Raw genomic sequence first — 17226 nt, 5'->3', positions numbered from 1 at the left:
ATCGCCTGCCCGTGTCCAGGGCGGAGAGGCCGCCTCACCCACCTGGCCACCCCGGGGTCCACTCCGTGCAGCATGGGGACAGCCAGGTCTCTCGTTGGCTCACATGGGGCGGTGGGTGCCCGCTGGCTTTATCTGCGCTGTCCCGCCTCCTCCCCGTCGCTCACCCGGCCTTCCCCGCCCGGCCTTCCAGCCTTCAAGCAGAGCCCCCCTGCCATTCCTGCCCTGGGCACCAGTGTGAAGAAGAGGCGGCACGGGGACGAGGACATGTACTACATGCATGTGAGTGTCCCGGGTCTGCAGGGCCCAGGCCGGCACCACTGGGAGCGGGCGGGCTGCCCATCACACCCGAGACCTGAGCCCTGAGCCTCTGGCCCTGCAGGTGGCAGGGCCACAGAGGGAGAGCCGGGTCCCAGAGAGCTGGCCCGATGGGCCGGACGGCAGGGAGGCGGGGCTGTGCTGAGTCAGGGGCTCCCCACGCCCCCCGCTCGGCGTTCACACAGCATGCGGGACCACGTAGGTCCTGGTGGTGGGGGTGGGCCGGGGGCGGGGTGGACATCAGGAACCCCACTTCTGGAGTCTGGCGGGCCACCTCCCTGTCACGGGATGTGACCTCGGCAGTCAGTGGACCAAACCACCGTGTGCATGGCCAGGACTGGTCTTCCATTATGTGAGCTTTTTATATTTGAGTCAGAATGAGCTCCTCATTCTAAAACCCCCTATTTGTTGAATTTCTTGTCCCTGAACCCTGAGTGCTGGGGAGGGGAGGGGGGAGGCTCAGAGGCTGGGAGGGGTGGGCATGGGCGTGTGGACAGAGGACACCTGCCCCCCACTCTGGAGAAAGAGGAAAGGAGGGGCTGCGGGTGCCAGGGAACCCACGAGGCTGTGGGCCCAGGGGCCCCCAGGCAGAGGTCCGCCTCCCTGTGCTCAGGTGCGGGGCCGGGAGAACTTCGAGATCCTGATGAAGGTCAAGGAGAGCCTGGAGCTGATGGAGCTGGTGCCTCAGCAGGTGGTGGACTCCTACCGGCAGCAGCAGCAGCAGCAGCTCCTCCAGAGGCCGTGAGTGCCGCCCCTCCGCCCAGGACACGGGGCCCCGTGTGGCGTCCCCTCCTGTGGGAAGCCTTCCTTAACTGCCGCGGTCACGACCATCGCTATGACTTTTTCTCCCACCAAGGGGTTCCCCGAAACATCTCCCCAATGGAGGCCAAGGAGGGGGCCTGCAGTAGCATGAGTGCCCTGCCCCCCACCTGCGGTCCCTGAGAGCAGGCCTGGGAGCTGGGTGGTCGGCTGGGTGAGGGGGGAGGTGCTCCGACACCTCAGCTCAGGGTCAGGAGCCCCACCCGCTGCAGCGGGGTCCACGTGGAGGGGGGGGGGCTGCCTCCTGGGCCCTCTCCAATCCAGCTGTCACTGTCCCAGCAGGAGCCACCTGCAGCCACCGTCCTATGGGCCGGTCCTCTCGCCCATGAACAAGGTGCACGGGGGCGTCAACAAGCTGCCCTCAGTCAACCAGCTGGTGGGCCAGCCGCCCCCGCACAGCTCGGCGGCCGGGCCCAACGTGGGGCCCATGGGTGAGTCGTGGTGGGACCGTGGTGGGGACCAGGGTGGGCAGGGGAGGCCCAGATGCTGGGCTGGGCTCCAGACACATCTGCCCACTCAAGACCCACACAAGGGGCTCGCGGTGGCTGCCTCCCTCCCTCCGTCCCAAAGCCCTGGCCCACGGCCGGAAGGGCCCCTCTGCGGTTTCCACTCCTGCGGGGGCGTGCCTTGCCTCTGACGGTCCTGCCCGACTCTTGGCAGGCCCCGGGGTTCTACCCAACCACGGCCACGCCCTGCCGGCCAACGGGGAGATGAATGGCAGCCACGGCTCCCAGCCCCTGGTCCCAGGGTCCCACTGCACCCCACCTCCCCCCTACCACGCCGACCCCAGCCTGGTCAGGTATGTGGGCTGCAGGCAGGCCATGCCCCTAATCCACTGGCCTCGGCCCCTTTGTGGCTGAGGGTCCACAGGCCAGAGGCTGGGGGCAGTCTCCACCAGCTGCCCGGCCTGTCCCGCCGGTCACTGTACTGCCCCCTGGGGGTGGACAGAGGCAGGGGAACTGTCAGGAGGGGATGTGCGGCTGATGCTGGGAGGCGGGGGAGCACCAAAGCCGGGGGTCCCTTGGAGGCCTCGCCGTGGTGGCCACATGGGCAGGGGTGGCCCAGGAGTCACCCTTCGGGACACGGCGCCCACCCTGCCAGGCCACACGGCCGCCCGTTAGACGTGGGTGCTGTGTCATCTGGTGAACTCTCCCCACAGTTTTTTAACAGGACTGGGGTGTCCCAACTGCATCGAGCACTTCACCTCCCAGGGGCTGCAGAGCATCTACCACCTGCAGAACCTGACCATGGAGGTAGGGTCCCCGCGCCACCCGCCCGCTCCCGTCTGCAGGCGCTGGTGCTCCTCCCTGCGGGTGGCTCTCTGGTCGGCGCCTGTTCTCAGGGCTTGAGGAGGCCGCTGTGACATTGGGGAAACCCTTCTTCCCAAGCCCACCCACATCCTCACCTCTGGCGTTTGTGCCGAAGTCCCCTCCTGAGGGTGGGCAAGCCCGGCTGCGCAGGCCCGGGCAGCTGCACTGGCCACGTGATGTCTGGCCCCCAGCGGCCAGGCTGCCTGCGATGTGAGGGGGGACGGACTCAGTCTAAGGCACACAGAGTTTCGGAAGGCAGAGGCCGGAGGGCCTTGGAGCTGCCGGTCTAGCTCAGTGCCGATCACCAGGGAGGAAGGGAGGGAGGCTCCTACGGGACGTGGGCATGGCCGTGGGTGAAACAGGAACGGGCGCTGGGCCCACTCTGGAGTGCCCTGGGTGGGCAGGCGCCGTCAGCCGGGGGACCCTCAGGCTTCGGGCCCGGGAGACACAGCTGCGGCCTGGATCCTGGGGGTGGGGGTGCGGAGATGCTGTTCAGTGGCCTGGAGCCCTCTGCAGGACCTGCCCCCTGCCCAGTGCCACAGACAAACAGGCCATGGGCTCAGAGGGTGGCCCTGACAGTGTCTGTGTGTCCACTAATGCCAACCCGATGCTGGGCTGGCTCCGTGTTAACCCTCACCTCGCCAGCATGACATGTGCTCTCGGGGCATGCTGGGAGCGTGGGTTGGGGGTAGGAACCGGGTCATCAGCTCCAGCCTCAAAGGGCTTTGGGGCAGGCGTCAGGTCCTCCAGGGCTGGGTGTGGAGGGGCTCCATGGGTCACTGTGACAGTGGACAGGGCCCAGGCCCCACGCAGCCCAGCAGTGACCCCTCTTGCAGTAGCAGATGGGTCACCTCTCCGCTCTCCCGACACGGTCGGGGCCACCAGGCGGGATGTGTCCAGATCAGCCGCACAGGGCGGGCACAGACTCCTGTCCTTGGAGCCCCTCCGAGCTGCTTTATTGCCCCCCCTGTCGAGTTCCAGGATCAGGACAGGCAGTGGCTCCACATACCAGGCTGTCCCTAGGCTCCCTGGTGGTCCTGGGGGCTCCGCAGGAGCGGGTGGCCCCCCAGTCAGGTGCCCAGTGGGAGAAGAGGGGGCAGGGCCTGCGGCTCCACCTTTAACGGGGCTGTGGGGCTCCCGCCGCTTCTGCAGGATCTCGGGGCCCTGAAGATCCCGGACCAGTACCGGATGACCATCTGGAGAGGCCTGCAGGACCTGAAGCAAGGCCACGACTGCGGCGCTCAGCAGCTGATCCGCTCCAGCAGCAACGCTGCCACCATCTCCATCGGCAGCTCCGGGGAGCTGCAGCGGCAGCGCGTGATGGAGGCCGTGCACTTCCGCGTGCGCCACACCATCACCATCCCCAACCGCGGCATCCCGGGCGGCCCAGGGGGCGCGGGCCCCGACGAGTGGGCGGACTTTGGCTTCGACCTCCCGGACTGCAAGTCCCGCAGACAGTCCATCAAGGAGGAGTTCACGGAGGGGGAGGCCAACTGACCGCGGGAGGGCGCACGGGAGCGCGGGGAGCCGCGCCTGCGCCCTTGCCGGCTGCGGCCAGAGAAGCCTGGCTTTACCTCTTCCCTTTTGTCAAAAGCTGCCCCCGGGGCTGTGCCAGGGAAAGGCCAAGTCCAGCCTTCCAGGGCCAGAGAGTCCGTGCAGGGAGCAGCTTGCGCGCAGAGCGTGCGCAGAGCGTGCGCTGAGGGCCAGCGTCGCCCGACCAGCCTGCGGACCCACCTCCTCTCTGCCTCGTCTTCCCCCGGGACTCTGCTGCTCAGACGAGAGCCTTGGGAACAACAGGACGGCCTCTGCTGACGGACCGCCCAATAGTATTCTTTGGTGTCTTCCCCTCTGGGAAGCAACGAGCGGCTTGGGGATTGTGTCCGAAATACTGACTTTCAGGGCAGTGCTCCAGACAGGCCCTGTGCAAGGCTGGACCCTCGGCTGGACTTGAGGGTCAGCTCGTCCCTCACACACCTGACAACCAGTTCCACCCCCAGGGCAGCTGCCCTCCACCTCCTGGGCTTGGAGAAGACAGGGGGGAGGTGTGGCCAAGGACTGGGTCCCTCCTAGGGGGCTTTTGGGCAGTGCCCACCCGCCAAGGCCCCTGCCAGCTCGGTGGGCCAGTCACTGCTCATCTCGGCACACACGCAGTAACACCCTTCAATGACAGGAAGTTGTCGATATTTGATAAAATGATACCCTTTTCTACACGGTGGGTCAGCTTTTTAAAAAAAAACATTTTAAAAATCCCCTTCAAGATTCAACCTCGGGGTGTCCCAGGTCTATGGAAACAAACTGGGCTATGAAAGCTGGGGTGCAAACCCAGGTGGGGGTCCTGGTGTGGCTGGGTGGGATGAGACCCCCACTGAGGGGCTGTCATGGGAGGGCACTGGGTGGGCCGGGAAACTCTCCTGTTCAAACAGCACCCTTGTAAAGCTGGGGGAGGAGCCACGGGAGAGCCCCTCCCCAGTGGAGGGGGCAGTGGGCTGAAAGGTCCACCTCTGGGCCTCAGAGGCGGGCTCTGTGCTGGGAGGGGCCTCCGGGCCCCCATGGGGCTGCACTGAGGCAGGGGGTGGGGTCTGGCCTCTATGAGGGACCCCAAGCCACCGTGGGCTTGGAGCAGACAGCTTTTGCCGCCCACTGATGGGGCCCTTAGGAGCTTGGCCGCAGGGCAGCGAAGAGAAGGCCACAGGGAACGCGGGTGGCAGGGCTGAAGCAGGCAGGACAGGGGTCCTCTCCACCGTGGGGGCTGAGACCCCACCCTGTGGGCAGGTGCCTGGTGTTCCCCAATCGGCTGTTCTGTCCTTTTGCCGGGGTTCTGATGCATTGAGCCTTCAAATCTGGGTGCCCCTTACTGCCACCCCAGAATCAGGGAAGGCCCCCCCAGGCCAGGGGAAGGTGGACCCAGGGTCCGGAGTGCCCCTGGGGTTTGTTGGTGGCAGGACACCCTCCGCCTCCGGCCCCGGAAGGGGCCCTTCTGTGGGGAGCCAGGGAAGGTGTGCTCAGGAGTTGCGCTCCAGCCCTCTCCTTGTGGAGGGGGGGAGGGGGGAGTGGGGTTAAAGTGCCCATTTGTTACATTTTCAGGGCCTTGGGAAGGCTGCTGGGGGGGCGGGCAGCGTCACTGGGGCAAGGTTGACCTCCAGGGCCCAGGGCTGTCCTGACGGGAATGACCCAGGCCAGAGCCACCCCTGTCCCAGACCCTCCAGCAGGGTCGTCTGCAGACCAGGACGTCATCGCAGGTGGTTGCCCGCGCAGACATTGAGAGTCCCGACCTGTCCAACAGCAGCGCTCTGGTGTCGACACTAGGAGTGGCTTCCTTCCCCGTGCGCTCCCCGGGCATCACGTATCGGGGTGGCCAGAACCGGGAGCCTCAGGGCAACAGAACCAGCTCGTCCCAGCTGGCACCGAGCTTTGCCAGTTAGTGGCAAGCGCTCCACTGGGGGTNGCCACCCCAGAATCAGGGAAGGCCCCCCCAGGCCAGGGGAAGGTGGACCCAGGGTCCGGAGTGCCCCTGGGGTTTGTTGGTGGCAGGACACCCTCCGCCTCCGGCCCCGGAAGGGGCCCTTCTGTGGGGAGCCAGGGAAGGTGTGCTCAGGAGTTGCGCTCCAGCCCTCTCCTTGTGGAGGGGGGGAGGGGGGAGTGGGGTTAAAGTGCCCATTTGTTACATTTTCAGGGCCTTGGGAAGGCTCTTGGGGGGGGGGGCAGCGTCACTGGGGCAAGGTTGACCTCCAGGGCCCAGGGCTGTCCTGACGGGAATGACCCAGGCCAGAGCCACCCTTGTCCCAGACCCTCCAGCAGGGTCGTCTGCAGACCAGGATGTCATTGCAGGTGGTTGCCCGCGCAGACATTGCGAGTCCCGACCTGTCCAACAGCAGCGCTCTGGTGTCGACACTAGGAGTGGCTTCCTTCCCCGTGCGCTCCCCGGGCATCACGTATTGGGTGGCCAGAGCCAGGAGCCTCAGGGCAACAGAACCAGCTCGTCCCAGCTGGCACCGAGCTTTGCCAGTTAGTGGCAAGCGCTCCACTGGGGGGGGGGGGCTGCTGTCTGCCCAGGGCACACCACGCCCACAGCTCAGTCCCAAGGCTGAAAGTCAGTTATGACCAGACCCAGGCCGAGGGCTCCTGGGGGCTGGGCACAGTGCCTCCCCATCCTGCACTCACAAGGCCCAGGGCACCTGCTCCCGCCTTTTCCCAGATGGAGAAACTGAGGCAGGGGGTGCTTTCGGGCGGCAAAGAGGTGGGTGGGCCACTGCCCGCCAGGTCCTGAGGACAGCCAGACAGAGAAGGCCTGCCCCCTGAGAAGGTCCCTGTCAGTGAACCAGTCCGTGAGGTTCCCCCCGGGCTGTTCGTGACCGGCTTTGGCTGGGTTCCCCCGTGGGCCGTGGGACTGGGCTGCTGGGGAGCCGCCACCTCATGCGGGTTTGGTTGGCCCCCCAACCCAGGACCTTGACACGCATGGATAGGGACATCGTGTGTAAACTGTCTCTAAGAACATGCCACGCAGACACCGCCACTCTGTTTCGGCCACCGAGGCCCTGTGGTGCTATGGTGTTGGAGAGAGCCCGCCCGTCCGCGCGGAACGCTCCTCCCATGGTGTTCACACTCCGCATCAGCTTCTCTGGGTGCTGTCGTCTCGGGGAAATGGGTTAGTTTTAGCTGATTTGGTGGGGATTTTCATTTTTGTGATTTAATAAAGCACATGACCTGTGGCTGCCCCCTGAGTCAGTCAGACATGAAGACACGTTGGCTCCTAAGAGGTTGGAGGGACCGCAGTGCCCACGCTGGCCTGGGCCACCCCCTTTGGGTTCTCTGTGTTTTCGGCGAGGGGATGAACCCTGGCAACCCCCTCCCCCATGGGGGTGAGGGCTGTCCTTTCCCAGCAGGGCCGGCTAACCACCCTGGACTGACCTTGGCCTTGGCGTGGCCGACCATGCCTCCAGGGGTTCGGGCCATAGCCCGCTTCCAAGCCCCTGAGGCCCCTAGAAAGGCCACAGGTGCTGCCCCGGGGGTGAGATCACAAAGCCCCCTGTGCTGGGCAGAGTTGAGTCAACTCAGGAAAACAAAGGGGGCGGGGCTCTCCCAGGTGCCCTCTCCCAGAGCTGCCCCCAGCGACCCACCGTGGGGGGCTGAGCCCGACCTGCCCCATCCCCATCACAGTGACAGGAACCCAAACCACACGTGGGCCAACAGCTCAGACCTGGACAGGAATCAGGGACTCTGGATGCTCGGCCAGAAAGGCACCGCCACACACAACCCAGAAAACAAGGACCTTAAAAACGCCCTCCAGTGGCCGGTGTGGCTGAGCTGGTTGGAATGTTGTGACCTGGAAGGTCACTGGTTCGATTCCCAGTCGGGGCGCATGCCTGGTTAGGGGCCAGGTCCCTGGCTGAGGGCGTGCAAGAGGCAACCCACCAATTCTCTCCCTCTCTCCCTACCTGCTCCTCTGTGCAGAGTCAGTAACAGAAAGTTAATGCCCTCAAGGAACGAACTCAGTGACACTGAGTCCAAGGGCAGCCTCAGCACCTCCAGCAAAGCCTTTTTAAAAGCAGGATGCAAGCAATGCAGACAGATATTTTCAAACACATAATAGCATCTCCACCAGGTTTGATGAAACCCTGAGCAGAACCTGGGGTGAGGGTGGGTCTGCCACTTTGCCAGACCGTCCCCAGCATGTCACTGCCAAGAACAGAAGATGAGGTCTGCTTCTGACCTTGCTCTGTGGGGGTCGCCGGCCTCATGCCCCCTCGGGAGGAGAGCAGCGTCTCCCTCTTCCTGTCCCCAGGCTCCCACAGAGCAAGGCTGTGCTCAGCCCAGAACAAAAGTGGTTTGTTAATCTGCAATATTTACCGTATTTCTTAGGGAACGGTGCTGCATGGTGTTCTTGTGCAACACAGTCAGAGTCAAGAGAAAATCGTTTGACTTTGAAACACTGTCCTAACGGCCTGAAGGCCAGCGACCCCCACAGCCTGCTCCACACTCGAGGCACCGGTACACCGAGCCCACCCCCCACCCCCGCTCTAACCGCCTCTGGGGGGAGCTGCAGATCCAGGCCCTGCCCCCGGCCTGCGTTCTCCCAAGGACCTCTGCCGAGGGACCTCAGAAGGATGGGCGCCCCCCTTACCAGGCCCAGCTCTGCCCCCTGGCTCGGATGTGGCCCCCAAAACCCTGTTCCGACATTAAAGACACAGACTGAATTTCCTGTGGCACCTCCTCCCTAGGCCCCCAGGACGACAGCATCATAACAGGTCCGCCTCTCGGGAACGGGCACAGAGGGACGGGCCAGCAGCATCTCACAGGTCCTCTGCCTTGACCAGAGGCTGCGGTGGCTGTGTGTCCTGGGCCACCTGCCCCTTAGTGACCGTGGGAGGTTCTTTCCCTGGACAGACTGTTTACAGATTCAGGGCAAAAAACCAAGCCCCCAGCCGGAGCCATAGATGTCACCCCTTCGGGGGGGGGGCGTGCAGAGAGGCCACAGGCCTCCGGGGCTGGTCCCCAGGGGGCGACAGAGGCAGCCCACCCACCTCCAACCTGGCCAGCGCTACTGCCTGCTGGTGTCCAGCCTCCCCCGCCACCCCCTCTGAGGCCGCGGGAGACTCCCCAGCTGGCAGGGATTCCGAAGGAGCCCTCGCTTTGCCCACATCGGGACTAGAGGCGCTTCCTACACTTCACCCAGTGGGGCAGTGTCCCCCAGCCCTGGGGACACATTCACCGGCCGTGGCTGAAGCACGTAGGATGCAGACAATGCTCACACAACCCAGACACATGGAAGGCGCGTCCGAAGTGATGTTCTTGGAAAAGTCGGCACATGCCCAGTTCTTCCTCAGAACTTCGCCCACCTCTAAGGGGCCCGGCAAAGAACTCTTCTCTACAAGCCCGCCGGTGGTGCCCAGCCTGGGTCTGGGGGTCCAGGCAGACGCTGGCTGTGACTGTCCAGTGGAAGGGCCTGGGGAACCACGGCCCGAGGCAGCCGGGGCCAGACGCACCTGTGAGGACAGTGACTGGGCATGCAGCCAGTGGGCGGTGACTCGGAATGGGGGACCACGACCCGCTGCGTCAAGGCCTGTTTCAATCCTGTGCCACAGTGCGCTGTGACCACAGGGGTCTGAAATGGCACCTGGCGTGAAGGAGGTCACCCTGAGGAAGGCCGTGTCCACAGAATGCATGGTTGTCATCTAGTGTGGAGATCTGGGCTCTCGCCGAGAGAGTGAAAGTAAGTAAGGAGTAAGGAACTAGTCACTTGGTGCCTTCTGCCCACCAGGCCTCATGGAGAGGAAGAGCAGTGACAGGCTGTGACCCAGAGGCAGGGGGGCCAGCCAGCCCCAGTCATGCAGGGTAAGCCAGCTGGGACATGTGAAGTACCCACTGTCCGAGTGGTGATGCCCCGCAGGGCTCAGGGGACAGGTGTGGGCACCAAGATGTGGACAGGGGCAGCCAGTCCCACTGGCTGATGGGAAAGGCAGGGGTCTGGTGGGGTCGTCCTGGAGTTCCAGGAGCTATGTCCCCTCCACATGGACACCCGAGGACTGGGACCTAAGGTGGGAGGTGCCCAGAAGATGGGGTGAGGGGTAGGGTGGCAGCTGACGTGCGCCGACAGCACCCTGCAGGGCAGAGCAAGAGCCCAGGTGCAGAGCTGATGTCTGACGGGGGGGTGGCCCGGACCTGGGCGGTCAGCATGCCGGGTCACCAGGATGAGGAAGCAGAGCCTGGGGGGAAGAGGGGACCACGAGGACAGACAGCTCAAGGGTGCTGCTGTAAGGACAAGGCAGGCAGCTGAAGGTCAGAGGCACAAGTGAGGAGGGACCCCTTGTTGAGATGGAGACACCAGCAAGTCCCCACGTGGTGACCTTCCTCTGCCAGAGTCTGGGGTCACTGTCCCAGTGGGCTCCCACACATGCAGCTCCCCCCACCCCAGCTGAGGAAGCCGAGGAGCTGGGGTCCATTCCCTCCTGGTCGCCAACTCCAGTCACTACTCAGGACCTGTGGCTGCCGCCCCCCAAGTGCTTTCCCAGTGAGCGCTGGAGGCCAAGCCTCCCTTCTCCCCTGCAGGGGGCAGAAAGGGGCCCGCGAGCACGTCCGGCCAGCTGAGCTCCCGGGCCAAGTTCAGCTTCAGAGTCGCTTCCAGGCCGCGCCCTGCAAAGCCCTGCTTGCTAACAGAGACAGGGTACAGGGCACGTGTGGGGCACTGGGCAGCACCCTAGACAGTAGACAGGGGGCTTGAGCCTCACTCCTCACTGGCGTCCCGGCTGGTTCCCCTGCCCCAAAGCTGGAGCTCAGCACACACCTGCACATCCTCAGTTCCACCAGCACCTGCCCCCCGGCTGCTTTCTGTCCACTGGAGATGAGCCTCGGGCCTCCTGCACCTTCTGAAAGCAACTGCAGGCTTCTCCAGCTGGTAGCAGTGCCCACTCCAAGCCACAGGAACAGGGCCCTCCTACAATTGGAGATGGCAAGTTCTTGTGCTTTCCAAGAGGCCAACTTTACTCTCACACCCGCACTAGACACACAATTGGTACTCCTCCCCTGAGACTGCAGCCTTGACCAGGGACTGCGATTGTGACTCCTGAACCGTGACCTCGGTGCACAAAGCAGGCCTCCCGGTGCAGACCGTGACTGACCAGCACAGGAAAGTTTAGAGCCTGTGTCGCCCACTCCGCAGTCCTTACGGGGCCAGTTGTGCCCGACGAGGCCCAGTCCCACCCTGGAGGACACCCTCCCTGCCGTGAACACAATGGGGGGAAGCCCCCCTGGAGCCACTCGTGGGTGAAGGGCGCCCCCCACCCAGGCCCGAGTCGAACGGTGGGCCCCCTCAGTCCAAATGCGTGAACGAAGCCCACCAACCGAGGGTCCCGTACCTAAAGCCAATACAAATAAAGCATTCAAGATGTCCCCAAACAGTGGGGTGTCTTGGACCTGAGAGGCCTCTAGCGCCACAGGGAGACAACAGGAGCACAGAGGGCGTGCAGGCGCCAGGCCAGGTGGCTTCAGGACTGTCCCAGGAATCGGGTTGTCACCTCAGAGGCCCACACTGGGCGCGATGGGACGTCAGCTGCTCAGGGTTGGTGCTAAACCAACACTGGCAACAGTCCCCACCTCGGGGTTTGGTGAGGGAGGGACCCTCACTTGGGGCGATGCAGCCTCAGTGCCCCCACCCCCAGCAGGTTCTACCAGACAACTCTGTTTCAGAGTTGTCCCCCAAGTTGGGACTGCCAGCCCTGTCCCCCCAAGCCAGCTCTGCTTCAAGACCAGGCCCCAAGCCCATTAAGCGGGTCCACTCTTCCCCTCCAGGCAGCCTCCACAGAGGGGAGTGATGAAAAAATCCCCCTGCGCTTCAGCTCAACCAAATACCACCACCCCCAACAGCAAAGAGGGTTCCAAATCCTCGAAGTTTGGTTGGCCCAAAAGACACTGTCCTGATTGGTCAGACTACTCAGAGCTGCACAGCTCTGATCGGTTGTGGAAAGCCTCGGCCCTATTGGTGGAAACAGGACTCCCAGAAGTCCTCTATCAGGGCTGCTCAGCTGGTAGGACACCTGCCGGCAGGTGGCTCTGTACAGGCTGCTCCCAGGCGTGCAGTTTGTACGAGACGCCCCTGTGCAGAGATGGCTGTTAGGCTCTGTTTATTTTTTAAATATTTTATTTATTTTTAGAGGGAGGGGAAGGGAAAAGAAAGGGAGGGAGGGAAACATCGATGTGCAAGAGACAAATGGATCGGTTGCCTCTCGCATATTCTCTAACTGGAGACGTGGCCTGCAACCCAGGCCTGTGCCGTGGCTGGGAATCGAACCGGCGACCCTTTGGTTCACAGGCCGGCGCTTAGTCCACTGAGCCACCCAGCCAGGACTGGGCTGTTTTTTAAAAATCCAAGCCCAGTCAGTCACCTGGAACCTTTCTTAGTAGGTGTCTTGTTTTCTCGAGGTTCAGACTATAAGAGTAGTTAAGGACTTCAGACAGAGTCAGGGGTGGGGTATGCAAGCTTGGTCACCCTCAAAGTCAGCCAGCTCTGCTCTGGCACAGCTGGCCGTGGCCACCCCCGACCCAGGTGGGACCACTGCCTGGCCAGTCCGTCTAAGTACTGAGTGGAGACACTGTAACCCGAGCATGAGAGGCTGTGTCCGGCTTGGCTGTGCGTCAGGAAGGAAGCTGGTGCCGAGGGACTCAGCAGGTCTCGGAGGCTCTCTCCTCAGAATCTCCCAAATCTGACCACCCCCCCGCCACCCGGCCTTTCTGGTTCAGGTCTGAATCATAGGCAGGCCCCTATTCTCTAACTGGAGACGTGGCCTGCAACCCAGGCCTGTGCCGTGGCTGGGAATCGAACCGGCGACCCTTTGGTTCACAGGCCGGCGCTTAGTCCACTGAGCCACCCAGCCAGGACTGGGCTGTTTTTTAAAAATCCAAGCCCAGTCAGTCACCTGGAACCTTTCTTAGTAGGTGTCTTGTTTTCTCGAGGTTCAGACTATAAGAGTAGTTAAGGATTTCAGACAGAGTCAGGGGTGGGGTATGCAAGCTTGGTCACCCTCAAAGTCAGCCAGCTCTGCTCTGGCACAGCTGGCCGTGGCCACCCCCGACCCAGGTGGGACCACTGCCCGGCCAGTCCGTCTAAGCACTGAGTGGAGATACTGTAACCCGAGCGCGAGAGGCTGTGTCCGGCTTGGCTGTGCGTCAGGAAGGAAGCTGGTGCCGAGGGACTCAGCAGGTCTCGGAGGCTCTCTCCTCAGAATCTCCCAAATCTGACCACCCCCCCGCCACCCGGCCTTTCTGGTTCAGGTCTGAATCATAGGCAGGCCCCTTCTGCTGTTCTCTGCTTTACTGAGCTCACAGGTGCTGCTTGTTTTTATTTTATTTTATTTTTTTACAAGTTGAAGGCCAGATGTTCCACCAGCAAAACAATTCTGACTCACATTTTCATGATTTGATTCATCGAGAAGGTCAGGAACCGAGCATGCCACACCTTAGGCCTGCCAGTGCTGTGACGCCCCCACCCCCCCCGCCCTGCCCCTAACCTGTGGTCTCTGGCACAGGGGAGGACCTGCTGGAGCCACACGCCCCACACCTGAGTCAGATGCCTCAGCCTTCTGCTCACAGGCCCAGTGGCTTCCCCAGGCTCCAGGCCTGCGACCCGGCCGCCACTCTGACCTCCGGGTCTCCCCCTCAGCCCAGGTCCTCCGCATCCCTGCTAGTCCTGGAGCAAGCCACGCAGGTCACTGCTTCAGAGCCTATGACACTGAGTGTCCTCTCTGCCCAGAGCGGTTGTCCTCAGGCACCCGCATGGCCAGGCCGGCTCATTCAGGTCGCTGGTGAAGCTTGCCCCTCCTCAGGGCTCTCCTCCACCGTCTGTCTCCACCAAATTCAGCCGCATGGCGTTTTAGGTCATGCCCGCCCGCAGCAGTGATACACAGACATCTGCAGGGGACCGAAACCTGCCCCTGGAAACTGGGGACGGTGTCCCAGTCCCGCTCTGGACCCGCCTGCACGCTGGCCAAACCCTGGGGCCCCAGGCTCTCTCCACGCCCCACACCGACCCTCAGCCACGGGGAGCAAGCAGGAGCTGCCGTCCCTTAAACTCCGGACCAGGGTTTGGCTGCTGTGCCCCGCCCCGAACACTGAGGACAGCCAGCTAAGGCTGCTGCCCCGCCGCGATGTCATGGAACCCTCTCATGCCACCTCCCAACGCTGTGGTACTGGAAGCTTCTGAGAGAACTCTCCAGTTGGCCTGCTTGGAGGGGACTGATGGCCTTTTCATCCGGAGGGCGGGAGAGGCTTCGAAGTGGCTGGGCAGAGGTCACAGGCAATAGAGCTGCCTGCCTCTCCCCAGGGTTGGGGGCAGGGAGCTCAAACCTGTGGCAGCGGGAGGGGAGGCTCCAAGGTGCAGACGCTGCGGGGGCGGGCGGGGGGCTGCCCGGGAAGGCGAGTGGTGGCTGCAGTGGCAGGCAAGGCCTGCGCAGCAAGCTCTGGGGCTGCCAGCTGGACGACAGACCCATCCCACACGCAAATATGGCCCCTCTCCGCGTTCCCAGCCCCGCGTTGTCTCTGGCCGCTCACTCTATGACATCGTCAGCACGTGACATAAGGCACTGGTCAGGGAGCTCATCACAGTTCAACAAAACGGACCGCCCACGGCTGGGTTTACTCCCCCAATTAATGAGCGAAACTGAGCAATGATGGGGCCGCCTGTGCACCCAGCAAGTACTCCCCTGCAGGGCACGGAATCCGAAAGCGATAACACGTCCTCGGCCCACTGGGATCTCAGGAAATACTGGTGTCGTGGCGGGGGGGGGGGGTGTGGAGTGCCCGTCCAGGCTGCGGGGCTTCTTACCGGAGACCCGTGTCCAGACTGCCTCTGGAGGAGGGCCCGGGCGCGGGGTGGGGCGGGGCTCTGGAGGCGGGGCGCAGGGCGGGGCCTGGGGGGGTGTCCACCTAGGATTGGCTTCAGCTGCATCTGTCTCTGGGTGCCGGCCGCCCCACACTTCTGGACTTTCTCTGAGCTTGCTGTCCCCACGTGGAGCCCCGCCTACCACCAGACTTCCCGGATCCGAGCACTCCCTGCACTTACAATTGTGGACAGCGGGTGGCGCTATGGGTTGAATTGTGTCTCCCCAAAATTTGCTTCCAAAAGTTTTAACCCGCTTGCGAAATGACCTTATCTGGAAATAGGGTTGTTGTGAATGTAATTGATGAAGATGAGGTCATAGCCCAGTAGGATGGGCCCTAATCCCATATGACGAGTGACCTTATATAAGAAGAATTTGCACGCACGCAAGGAGAATGCCATGTGAAGACAGCGCAGGTGGAGTAATGGGTCCAAAGCCAAGGAACACCAAGGATGCAGCAGCCACCAGGAGCTGGGGGCGGCCTGAGGCGGGTTCTCCCTCCCAGCCTCCTTAGGTTCAAGCCCCGCCAGCACCTCCATCTTGGACTTCTGGCCTCCAGAACTGGCAGAGGAGAACTCTGCTGTGTTTGCCCGGCCCGCGGTGTGTGTTACGGCAGCCCGCCCGGGAACCAGAGCAGTAACAGTCCCCCTTAGGGACCTCGCTGCCTCCAGGAGGCCTCACACCTTCCTAAAGGCTGGCCCCATCACAGGCCCCAAAGAAGTGGCTGCGGCTGCTCTTTGGGCAAGCCGGGCTCAGGCCCACCCCACCTGACGCGCTTGCTCCCGGTGCTAGGAGCGCCCTCCTTCCCCCCATTACTTTTCCTCCCTGTGTCTGCCACACGTCCTCACGGAAGTGGAACCACGCCGTATTTGTCGTCTTGTGTCTGGCCTATTTCCCTTGGCACCGTGCCCTCAACGTTCACCCACATTGTAGCAAGCGTCAAAATTTCTTTTCTTTTAAAGGCGGCGTCACCTCCCCTTGCGAGTCTATCTACCACGTCTGGTTGACCCATCCGTCCATCCTCCACAGCAGGTGCGCTGCTGCCACCTTTTGGCGACTGTGAAGAATGCAGCTGAATCATCGCCGTCGCGCAAGTATCTTCTGTATCTTTGCAACGCCCTCCCGGAGGGGTTGCAGTTATGTAGGGAATGCAACATTACCAAAGAGCCGATCCTTCCGTCCCCCTTCTCCTGCGGTCCCTGGAGCGCAGGCAGGGTCCGTGAGGAGCGGAGGGACCCAGAGGGTGTGAGTTTCGGTGAATCCGGCTGGGACACCGGCGTCGTGGGGAAGGAAGGAGGGAAGGAAAGCTGTCGAAGGCTCGCACGGGCGAGGAGAAACGTTGAGTGTTAAGCACTTCACTGCGTCTTTTCTCGGTCAGTTTTCACGAAGACACTCTTCCAGCGCGACGGCGTGGGAAGGACGCCCGAGACACTGTGCTCCCAGCCACGCTGGGGTGGGGGGGTGGGGGGCTCGCAGGGCTGAAGGCGGATGAGTGAGCCCGTGAGACCGCTTCCCTTCATTTCGCCGAAGTCCCATTAAAAGCCCAGAGTAGCACGTGGCAGGTGTGTGTGGTACTATGACAATTGTTGTTTCTTGTTATTAACATAAAACCCGCCATTGCGAAGTGTGTGATCAGCGGCGGCTGCGCGGCCTGCACCGCCACCTAGCGCCCCGGCGTTCCCCTCCCCGCAAAGGGAGCTGCGTCCGCAGGGGCGCTCGCGGCTGCCCTCCCTCCACCGGCCCCGGCCCGCGTGGGTCTGTCGCTGCGGACTTGCCTGCCCCGGACATGTCACATCGATGTAATCCCACACGGCGGGGCCTTTTGTGCCTGGTTTTGTTTTTTTCTCTTTCACTGCAGTTTGAAAACCGTGGAGTGGCCGTAAAGACACTTCTCAGCGGCCACCCCCCACCCCCCATGCAGAGACTCGCCAGACCGCCTCCTTCCGCCCTTCAGAGCCCGGCGCCTGAGTGCCCGGCGCCTGTGTGTCCGGGCATCCGAGACAGGGAGGGTTTCACAAAATCGCAAGGAGTGTTTCTCAAGAGGCTGTCTCCCCCCTTTCCATCCCCAGTTCTAAATTCTATTTATTTTTTATTATTTTAAAAATCTCACCCGAGGATGCATTTCCTGATTTTAGAGGCAGAGAGAGAGGCATGGACGTGAGAGAGAAACGTGGACGGTCACCTCCACACGCGCCCTGAATGAAGTCCAAATCTGCAGCCGGGGTATCAGGCCTGGACTGGGGATCAAACCCACAGCTTTTTGGTACACGGGATGGCGCCCCAGCCACCCAAGCCACACTGGCCAGGGCCCAATTCTATTGTTCCTAAAAAAAGAGTTACAATATCAGATATTAAAAAACGCTTCTAACTTGTGGGTTTTAACCAGGACATCTAATTTTCATATCCCAGCTGCT

At 62.6% G+C, this 17226-nt stretch overlaps 1 protein-coding gene across 2 annotated transcripts in view; it reads left to right on the top strand.

The window, feature by feature from the left end:
* TP73 (tumor protein p73) overlaps positions 1 to 4789 on the top strand; it is a 44767-nt gene extending 39978 nt beyond the window's left edge. For both annotated transcript variants that reach the window (XM_037062110.1, XM_037062111.1), the window contains 6 exons: positions 191 to 279; positions 929 to 1056; positions 1417 to 1565; positions 1795 to 1933; positions 2294 to 2387; positions 3597 to 4789. In XM_037062110.1, the coding sequence (XP_036918005.1) occupies positions 191 to 279; positions 929 to 1056; positions 1417 to 1565; positions 1795 to 1933; positions 2294 to 2387; positions 3597 to 3941 (944 nt within the window). In that variant the 3' untranslated portion in view covers positions 3942 to 4789. The remainder of the gene's footprint in view (positions 1 to 190; positions 280 to 928; positions 1057 to 1416; positions 1566 to 1794; positions 1934 to 2293; positions 2388 to 3596) is intronic.
* The last annotated feature ends 12437 nt before the right edge of the window (positions 4790 to 17226 follow it).

This window comes from Sturnira hondurensis, unplaced genomic scaffold (genome assembly GCF_014824575.4).
Source record: "Sturnira hondurensis isolate 20B ecotype Veracruz unplaced genomic scaffold, ASM1482457v3 Scaffold0013931, whole genome shotgun sequence".
NCBI classification, from domain to species: domain Eukaryota; kingdom Metazoa; phylum Chordata; class Mammalia; order Chiroptera; family Phyllostomidae; genus Sturnira; species Sturnira hondurensis.
Note: the sequence above shows the minus strand (reverse complement) of the source record. Positions and strands in the feature narration are given on the sequence as shown.